The following is a 10,931-nucleotide window of genomic DNA, read 5'->3' as shown; positions in this document are numbered from 1 at the left end:
TTAGCTTGTTTTCCTGTTCTTTTAAGATTAGGTGCTCACAGTATGTTTATGTTTTACTTGACAGTAATAGTGAAATTTGAAACTGGGTCATCATGGGGTATGAAGGAGTTTCTAAATAGCATAGAGGATTTTTTTTTGTAAGTAAATAAACAATCTTTAAGTGAATGATAAATGGAGATCCATGCATCTACAATTTTGAAATGGAGATTAATTTTTAAAAATTATTATTCCTTTTATTATGGAGCTGAGGTGGTCTATAGACTTAAAAACCTGAACAACTCATTTGAAATTTCCTTTTGAATTGCAGTATAAAAATGTATAATTGGAATAAAGTTCAAGTTCAAAACTGTTTTCATAGTTAATCCTAAATGCGTTCTACAGAAAATGGAAAAACTGTTTGAAAGAAGCTTTTCCCTTTGCTGTCGCAAGTGCAAGATGTTATTCCATTTGTGTATCAGTAAAAGACTCTGCATCCTATAAATGGTTTGTGTATTTACATCTTTCATCTGAAAATGAAGAGAGACAGCAGTTGGTGTGAAAGCAGTCCTTTCATTAGAATAAATTTAATATTTTGAGCAGAAAACACAGGAGTCACTTAAAATGTCTAAAAGGGCGCTTACCTTCATGAAGCAGATTTGGCAGGTCCTTATTCACTTGTTTACAGAGTGCTACAAAATGTGTGTTCCACTCCAGTATATTTGAAAAAGAGATGGTGGCAGCAGGGGAAGATAATAAAAGATTTAATATTGCAACAAGTCTTCTAAGATTGTTACCAGTATTCAAAGTAACGGTTGATAGAATAACAAAATTCCTGTGTCATGAGAAACTAGGATAATGGAGAATACAAATAGATGTTTATCTGCGCAGTTAATACATAGGTGAGTCTTATAAATCTACCAAAAAAAAAATAAATTCTTGCCACAGGACTAATCCATGGATTTTAAAAAAAGTTGCTCAAAATAGCAAGTTGTTTTAGGAGGGCAAATAACACACTTGAAACTGAAGACCTTAGTTTTTTTTGATATATGCCATTTAGAAGTCACAGTACTGTAGTTTTTATAGCAAGTAACAGAAACTTTCATAATAAACACATTATTAGTCACTTTTTTTGGGGGGTTATCTCTTGACAAAATGGCTTTCAGAAATTCTGGTGCACTGGGAGAACTTTAGACTGCAACTTTAAAGGAACCTCAGTCAGTGCTCCCTAATGATAACATGTAGAATCCTGTTGATTTCAGCACTTACTTCAGCTAAGTGCAAAAAATCTGTGCAATTCTTTTTAGAATACAAGTCTCTCTTGGAATATCTCAAAGTATGAAACTTAAATCTTCAGCTGGAGACATGCAGAAGAAAAAAAACAAAAACAACTTTGCATCAGAAAGAAGAGAGTCTAAATAGTTTCTGATGAATAATTTCAAAGGAGAAAAATCTGCTATACTAACCAAATATTTGAAAGGTGCCTGTAGTAAAGGTTTTCCGTATTTAATTTTAGACTTGTTGAATGTTGTTGTAGAGACGGACACAACACTGAATATCCAGTTACAGCAATCATATATTTTATTTTACAAGCAGTTCTCTTTTATATCCTTTTACCTGGATGCTTATCTGTGCATATACTCTACCATTCTACTTTTGCCAATCCACTCTCACATCACACGCCATCCAGCCAATACAATTGTTGATCACACACTGTTCATGCTCTGGGAAAAGCCAGGATGTTTGCCAACCCTTATCTTGTTTGCTCAGATCTTCTCAGGATTGTCCAGTCTCTTCAAGGGTACATGGGTATCCCTCGGACCAGCCAAGGTCTCCCACAGTTGAATACCAACAGGGTTTATACTGGTCTACTAGTTTCTCAAAATGACAATATTATAATTTGCATTAATAGTAGTGAAGGGGCAATGTATTAGAACTATTGGGTTCAAAGAAACAGCTTCTTAAAATCAACAGTTGAAAAGATGATGAAGCTATTATTGGCATAGAAATCACTGTGTTGTCTTGTGATTTTAGTTTGTGTGTAGCCATGGTGGATCATTTAAATACTCCCTCATCCTTTACATGAAGGATAAATTAAAATTTGTCCAAGGAATATAGTCTTAACATTTAATACTGATATTTGAAGCAGTTATAAAGGTCAGATTGGTAGCTGCTCAGATGTTAGATCTTGTATTTGGGAAATTCATGAGTAGTGTGTGCAGGAGTTGATAACGTATTTACTATTGTAACAGCGTAAGCAGTATAGTTCCCTGAATTGACTAGATAAGAAAGGGAATAGATGTCTGGTTTTACTAGTTCATAAATACTAGTTTTTATAAAGCACACTTGAAATCTTAACTCATTTCATATTTAATCAAAGGCAGCAAAAGAGCTAAGTGCCCTTTAAATCTGTAAATAATGGATTAGAAGCATTCTTGTTCCTTTCATTGTTGTCACTGAATAAAATTTCCTGCTGCCCTGCTCATTCAAAATTTTTTTGTGTGCACTACCCAACAATAACATCATGACTTAATGAGAGAAGCATTAGATTATGCAAATACTGATACAGGAAATTTCTCTGAATATTGCAATACCTTTGTACTTTCTGCTGGTGGTGGTATTGGGGCCTAAGTTTATAAACCTGCATGCAATGCAAAACTCATCTGTTACTTATTTAACTAATTATATGAATCCATCTATTTAGGAGCCTGAAATAAATGTGGAATTTGGTGATACTAGTCCTCTTTACTTTGTGTGTGTGAACGCTCTGTAGGCCACCTGAACCACTGTGTGTATATTCAGTTTGAAATGAACAACTGAATATTGGCTTGTTTTTCATGTGTAAAAAATATTAGCATTCTTGATTCAGTGCTGGAGAAGAGACATAGTTATGCTTTTATTTTAAAGTTGGCTGACTGAAACGTGGGGATGGTGATGGAGGGATATTAAGAAATGTTTGGACAGAGAAGTGTGCAAATGTGGTGGTCTCATTTAATTAACCTTGTGTTAAGATTTTGGTTTCTGTTAAGAAGATAAACAGTCTTTGGATGTCTGAGTTTCATCTTAGTGATGTTCATACTGTGTCCCTGCTCTAATGAGACAGGTCACAGATGGGAGATTCTTGGGTAGTTAGGAGTGATTTGTTAACTTTGAATTGCTATCAAGTAGCATGAATGTTACTGTCATGGTTTGGGCCTTCACAGGTAAAAGCAGTTGTAGCAGTTAGGGTCCAGAGCCAATCACAGTGTCTGTGAGTTTAGGTTAAGATGCAGTCATATGGAAGTGAACTATTGCAATTATATCCAGTTTGGCATTTAAGTGCAGTTTGCAATGTTACAGGATATTCGAGACTGGTGCAAAACAGCAAAGGAAGGTGAAATGCTGTTGATGGATAAGTTGGCTATTGAGAATTGTTTGGGGGTGGAGTGTTTTTTCACATTTGGTAGTACTTCTAATTAACTTTACTTTTGTCTTTAGTGTCTGCTCCAGTTACCTCTTCAACTAGTTACTGGTTTCAAAAATATTCAGTCTTTCAGAGGTGTTAGGGCTGTAATCCACACAGGCCTGCTAGCCCAAGCTTAAAGTATCACTAAACATAATCCAGACTTGTACTGGTGGACAACAGGAAGATAGAAACAGTACTGAGTAGGACTTAAGGCTTATTCTGAATGAAAATGTGCCACTAGACTTAAACTTATGTTAAGAAAGACATTTCATCTTACAATATTGTGTTATACGCACCCCATTCTAAAATGCATGGGGAATAGAAGTAATCATAGTTGTTTTATAGGGTGGATGTACATATATAATAGTGTAAAAACTCCAAATGCTTGCTTTCTGTGAATTTTATGCCCATGCTATCTGGAGTTGCATCGCATCTTAAAGGATACGCATTTTTAGCAAAAGGGACTTCAGTGAATATGATTGAGCTGCATGGTGCTGATTCTCCTTTGTTCAATCTATATTAGTCTTAAGTGCTATCTTAAATATGCTGTTCTAGCTTACTTAATGTACACAAGAAGCCTCCAGTAAGTTACTGCTGTTTATAAAAAGATTTTGATAGGCTTATTTTCAAATCGGTGAGGTCCCACTCTCAAAGGAGATATGACATTAGAAAGGCAATAAGGGGCTCTGGGTTTGTTAACATGGGCCGTATGCCAGTATTGCAGTTGATGGGGAGACAGAAGAGGTGGTGGTAATTGGGGAGAAAAGGTGCCTTGCTAATCAGAGGAGCTTTTGTAATTTTTAGGAGGGAAGTCTGCTAACTAGTAAATTTGCAACAGACTCATGTCTTTAGGAACCAAGCACTTGGGGAAACTTTTCTGTTAATGGTACAGTTATGTCCTTTGTAGTTGTAACATCAAAATGGATTGATGGTTGTAGGCTTAACTCTGGGTTGTTAAATTACGTGTAAAATATTTCCTGCTACTTAAATGCAACAATGGTAGGTTAAAGTGTAGTTACATTATTGGTACCTAGAAAAGCAAAGTAGTACCTTAAGGCAGGAAATACAGAATGTTTTAAGAATTGAGTACACCGCCCAGAGAGTGGTGATCAGTAGAATGAAATCTAGTTGGAGGCTAGTAACTAGCAGTGTACCCCAGGGGTCGGTACTGGGTCCAGTCCTGTTGACATCTTCATTAATGATCTGGATGATGGGGCGGAGTGTACCCTCAGCAAGTTTGCTGATGACACAAAACTGGGAGCAGTGGCTGATGTGCCAGAGGGTTGCGTTGCCATCCAGGGAGAGAGATCTCAACAGGCTGGAGAAATGGGCTGACAGGAACCTTGTGAAGTTCAACAAGGGGAAGTGCAAAGTCCTGCACCTGGGGAGGAACAACCCCATGCACCAATATATGCTGGGGGCCACCCATCTGGAAAGGAGCTTAGCAGAACAGGACCTGGGGGGTCCTGGTGAACACCAAGTTGAACTTGAGCCAACAGTGTGCCCTTGCAGCAAAGAAGGCAAATGGCATCCTGGGCTGCATTAGACAAAGTATTGCCAGCAGGTTGAGGGAGCTGATCCTTCCTCTCTAACCCAGCACTGGTGAGGCCACATCTGGAGTCCTGTGTCCAGTTTTGGGCTTCCCAGTGCAAGAGACGGACATACTGGAGAGAGTCCAATGAAAGGCCACAAAGATGAAGAAGGCCACAAAGAGGACAGAGCCAGGCCTTTTTCAGTGGTGCCCAGTGACAGGATCAGAGGCAACGGGCACAAACTGAAACACAGGAGGTTCCTTCTTTCTTTTTTTTTTTCTTTTAAAACACTGTGAGGGTGACTGAGCACTGGTTGTGTCTGGACATGGTCTTGGGCAACTGGCTCTAGGTGGCCCTGCTGGGCAGGGCATTTGGACCCTCAAATGACCTTCAGAGGTCCTTTCCAACCTCAGTCATTCTTTGATTCTGTGTTCTTTGACTTTGAATGTTAGTGGTTAGTACTTTTTCAGGCAGACATAACATCTCGAGCTCTGTTCTTTTTGTCTTGTGTTATCATTGTGAGCATGGCTGTTAACTAGATTTGAATAAAATCAGTGTTTTGATAATGAAGAAAGCAGTATAGGCATTTAGGCATTGAACTGTCCATTGTGTGCAACTGAGTGAAGAGAGGTAGATATGAAGTGTGTATTTGCATCACTTAGACACTTGCAATTATGGTGTGATGTACATTGAGGAAATCATTGCAGAATTTGATTGCATTTCAATCGGGTAGTGAGACTAAATGTGACGTTGAACAAAGCAGTAAGGGTGTGTTGAAAACATGAGGCTATTCATCTTTGAGTTATTGATAGTATATGGTTTAGCTATCCATTAGCAATTGGTATTTTGGTTTTTAATGGAATGACACAAGGATGAATTTAGAAACAAGGAAGAGGAACGGAAACTCAAAATTGCTTCAGAGAACTTTTTTTTTTTTCCTTTTTTTTTTTTTTTTTTTGTCCCTGTGTAGTTAAACTGTAGAATATGTTACCAGGAACTGCTAAAATTTAACAGAATTCAAGAGGGGATTGCACATGTGTATGCCTTCAGGTCTAGTGAATTGCGTTACAAACAGTGTTCTGTTTATAACATTGTAATAATAGGAAATAATTTTCATTAAAGTTCTAAAAAGATAAATTCAGTCTTCAAAATGTTATGCCTATAGTGAGTGACAGGCTCTAGAAACACTTAAGTCTCTTCTAAAATACAACTTACTGTAGTGTGATATTTCATTTCACCATTTTATGCTGTCAAGTGTGTTTAGGAGAAAAAAGCTCCTTTTTTTTTTAATTATATTGTTTTTACTTTGCTCTGTCCAGGTTCCATTAAAACACCTGAAACTTCATCTGACCAGTTACTCAGTAGTGCCTCTTCCTAGGTTAGAAATTGAAGAAGCAGCAGATTATAGTGTTCTTTTCAGTTTTTGGAGAGTTAGGTCATACTTGTTCCGGTCTTCATAACCCTGAAAGAAAAACTGCAAAACTGTATGTTTTGCTATTCTGATGCTAATAGATTATTCTATGAAACTTTGAGAAATCTGGCAGTTAGGTCTCAATGAGTATGGTTTCCTTAATGCTAAAATTTTCAAATATTCCTAAAAGTTAGAATTCAAGAAATAAGGATCTAATTAGTGTGGGGTTTAGCTTAAGAGTTGTGCTAAGCTAGCCTGAAAATCACTTCTGCATTTGCATGCAAAAAAACTTGCAAGAAATATGTTTTAGAAGTGTTCATTTCTGAGGAAGCTGGTAGTTTGGGTAGAGACAAAATTGGTTTTAGTCCTGATCGTAACTCTATATCAAAAAAGCACTCTTCAGAAAACTAAAAAAAAAAAAAATTAAAAAAAAATAATTAAATGTCCTTTGCCTCTAGGAAGAGAGTTTTCAGTGTTCATTGCCCTAAATGGAGCTGGAATAGCAGCAGTGTGTTGGTTGTTAATACAGAGATGCACTGGAGATCAGCATTTTTATATTCCTTCGGCTTATGTGCACATGAATTACAATTCATTTTTGTTTTTAAATTAAATCAGTTGATGCCATGAAAAGCAAGGCTTATAGGGGATCTTTATGTGCTTTCCTCTCTATATACCTTTTATGTGCTATATATCTTATATAGAAACAGACTGTGTTTTTCTGAAAGTGTATTCCTCTGACAATAATTGTTACAGATGCCTAATTAAGTTTCTTAATGCATTACTTATTCCAGAAATATCCTAATGTGGAAAATAAAATATTTTACAATCTTAAGTCATCTGTAGTTATTACCTGGCAAGATAGATAGCATTACATCAAAGTCTTGCATTTTCTTGATATTGTTAATGTGCAATAAATAAATAAAGCTTTCTACCTTTAATTTTTTTTTTTTTCAAGGAAAACCTCAACACTTTTTTTACTAGAAAAGGCTAATAGCTGGAAATGAAAAAGGGCAAGAGCAAAGTGTTCTCCAGAAGATAATTTAGTATGTAGTAGTAGTTTGTTTCTTAAATTTAAATGATCTTGATTCTCTGTCATTCTTGGGCTGATAAATTGCAGGAAATCCAGACCTTCTATCAGTGTCGCTATATAAAAGTAACTAACAAGTGAGGATTCTGCTATTTTAGATCTAATTATAAGTTCTCATCAAAGCTTGTTGGGTTTTTTTTGTGGAAGAATGTTGTTCGCTTGCAAATCTATATTAAATAGCTATTTAAATTGGACAAACCTGTGTGTTTTGGAACTGGAGAACGATGTTTTGCTAAATGGACACCAATACTTTATTAATTGCTATTGATCAGCACGTTCTGCCTCCTAGTCAGCTTCTGACTTAAAATCATTTTAGGTGTGCTGCCATCTTTTTTCACTTTGGAAGCCTGTATTTCTTTTTCTATATAAAAACCACTCCTACAGTTCCCTTGTTGAAGATCTTTGTGCAGTTCAGAAAAGATTTTTTTAATTGCTTCTTGAATATTTGGGTTTTTGAAAAGGGGAATAAAAATTACTAACTCTCTAGAATTAATAACTCTTTGATGCCTTAGTGTTTTGGAATGGAGACTTAGAATCTGTGAATAGGAAAAATATTTTTACATGTTATACTGTTTCAGAATCACAGTTCAGTGTGTATACAGCAATATTAAATATTGATACCATGAAAGTAGCAGCAGTGTTAGACTTATGTCTAGCTTGCAAAGTATCAAAGCAAAGCATGCACCTGTCTTAGGAAAACTTCATTTCACTTGGTGAAAGGAGTTTCGTATACCAGATAGCAATGTGGGAAAGGCTAATTTTTGCTGTGGCCTTTGCTCTGGGATGAATTCTGCAAGATTGTGAGCCAATATGGCCCTTCACTCCTCAGAAAATCAGATTGACGTGGAATTGGAGATTAGTGTGGGGAAAGATACACGGTCACAGCACACTGCAGTCTTACCTAGGAGGTTTAATATCATAGTGGTATTTCATAATATGTGGAACTTTTTCTGATGCTAATGCATCAGAAAGATTAGTATTTTCCATCATTATTGTCAATAGAAATTAGTAGAGTTGTTATTCAAAGATTTGAATCAAATGTGTTTTACAAAAAATACTTTTCTCATGCACCGTGGTACAATAATTGTGTGTAAAGAATTAATTCTCTTGATCTTGAGGTTCCTTAGGTAAGATGTGGAAGATGAGAGCAAGCTAGGTATACACTGAGGTGTAAAACTTTTGAATAGAAGCAAGCTTATTTGGGAGGAGGAAGCAAAGAGTGTGGGGAAATAGGGATATGCATGTAGCAGTTTAGCTAGCTATTTAATAGCTTGATCAGGTGCCTAAGTCTTTTGGAGTCTTATTTTTTGGGACTAAGTTGAAATACTTGATGTGGTGCAGTATGGAAAATTATTACTTAAGGTAGAGATTAGTAAAAGAATTGTAGAGAAGGAGCTGGTAGAGGTGGTTAGTAGAATTAGAAGAGTGGTTATCAAATTGGACTAATTGCAGTGGATTGGTCTTGAGTCTTACTTAGTATTTATATTAGCACAGTGTGTCGTGATATTTGATGCAAGGGAAATATTGTCAATACACAGATAACTTTACAAGAAGCTGCTCTGAGGAAGCTAGACTGGAAAGAAAGTCCGGAGCAGAGTGGGTAGCACAGCTGAAACTTCATTTGAAATTATGCATACAGTTCTTGCCATCTGTAGTCAAGAAAGAAGAGTAGATAATATTAGGATAGGTGCAAAGAACAACTGCAAGAATTATCTCTTAAAACTACTGTGGAGATGTGAAACCCATAAAAGATTCTTAAATATTATTGAAAAGCAGTGCAGGAAGTGTACTAAAAATTCAGAACAATCACTCAATCCCCATTTGATATCATTGTTCCAGATAGTGATATTTTGCCCAGTTCACTTTATTTGTTAAAAAAGAAAAATAACTATTGTAGGCTTTTAATCATAATGCACAGTTATAGTTCAATATAGGACAATAATATTAGTTAGTTCAAATAATTAAGCCTTTGAAGCCATCATTTTTTATTTCTGCTGTTAATACTTACTCATTCTTAGTAAATAGCCACATATTAATGTCCTACCTGCAAATTTAAGAGAAGCAGATTAGTTTCAGCATGTGCCTGAAAGATTGCCAGAGCTCTGGTAGCAGTCGTCTTGCTTGATCTGACTGTTCTTTTGATGCTTCATGTTGTGAGGCAGGGGATTTCTGTATGAGTGAGTGGGGCTAGTTTTTATAATTCTAAATTTTTGTGGGAAAAGTCCCCTATCAGAGATGTGTATTTAAAGTGCCTGCCTTAAATTTAATAGTTCTGAGCTAATTTTCATGGAAGTCTTTAAAATCTCATTACTTTAATATGATTTACTGAAAAACATCATGCAAGTACAGGTCAGTAATGAGCTCTCACAGAAAAGTAGTATTTTTCTTCATTTGACAGGTATGTCAGTTTTATTGAAGAACTACTAAAACACTTATCAGTCATGAAAAGCTAACAGTGTAAGACTTCTGTATTATTTTGAATGAAAGACTTGGGTTCTTTTCAAGCAGTGGAACACAACACACCTACACACCCCACACCCCCCTTGCTAAGAAGAAATTCATCACCTGCATGATATGTCTACATCCACAGAAACTTCAAAATGATACAGCCTTTTTAATGGAGGTGGAAGAGAGGTAATAAAAGCAATTAAAGTGTATGATAGCTGCTCCAGGTCTGTTTGTAGAACGGACAAGTATTAATCAAATGTGGGATTTTGAAATGTTTAGGCTTTAGCTTAGTATGTTGAATTAATCTAATTATTTATTTACTGTCTTTTTCCAATATAGCCAGCAGCCAGCTTCAGGTGTAGCCTATTCCCATCCAACTACAGTTGCTAGCTACACTGTCCACCAGGCACCAGTCGCTGCGCACACCGTTACTGCAGCCTATGCTCCAGCAGCAGCTACAGTTGCAGTAGCTAGGCCTGCTCCAGTAGCTGTTGCAGCTGCTGCAACAGCTGCTGCTTATGGAGGCTATCCTACAGCGCACACAGCTACAGATTATGGTTATACACAGAGGCAACAAGAAGCTCCACCACCACCACCACCTGTCACTACGCAGAATTACCAGGTGCGTTAAAAAAAAAAAATATATAAAAAAATCACTTGTGTGATTTTTAAATTATATGTTAAAAGGAGGAGGCCTGTTTGGATAAGAGAATGTGATGATATTTATATATTTTTTTTCTTCCATGAATCACAGTTTGAATGCAATTCAAATTACTTAGTAGCTAAAACTGATAGAATGTGAAGTGACTGCAGTCTCATATGGCGCATATAGAGGATTATCAGCAGTAGTACTGCAGGAGCGAAGATTTAGACGTTCACACAATAAGCAATGAATTGACCTTTATCTCCAAATGATTTTTGGGAACTACTGCAGAAATACTTGTCTCAACTAGCCTAAATGTTCAAGTGGCATGTGGTTAACTGGGTCATGGAACTGATTTAGATGAAAAAACTGTTCCAATAAAAATTTTC

General features: G+C 36.4%; 1 protein-coding gene across 1 annotated transcript in view; it reads left to right on the top strand.

The window, feature by feature from the left end:
* Positions 1-10,236: 10,236 nt before the first annotated feature.
* Positions 10,237-10,931, top strand: part of LOC104294770 (zinc finger RNA-binding protein-like) — a gene marked incomplete at its 5' end in the record, with an annotated part of 32,889 nt that continues 32,194 nt past the window's right edge. Inside the window, one exon of the mRNA XM_009894417.1 lies at positions 10,237-10,521. Within this exon, the coding sequence (XP_009892719.1) occupies positions 10,237-10,521 (285 nt within the window). The remainder of the gene's footprint in view (positions 10,522-10,931) is intronic.

This window comes from Charadrius vociferus, unplaced genomic scaffold (assembly GCF_000708025.1).
Source record: "Charadrius vociferus isolate BGI_N301 unplaced genomic scaffold, ASM70802v2 scaffold1291, whole genome shotgun sequence".
NCBI classification, from domain to species: Eukaryota; Metazoa; Chordata; class Aves; order Charadriiformes; family Charadriidae; genus Charadrius; species Charadrius vociferus.
The sequence above is the reverse complement of the archived record's forward strand: the minus strand, read 5'-3'. Positions and strand labels throughout refer to the sequence as shown.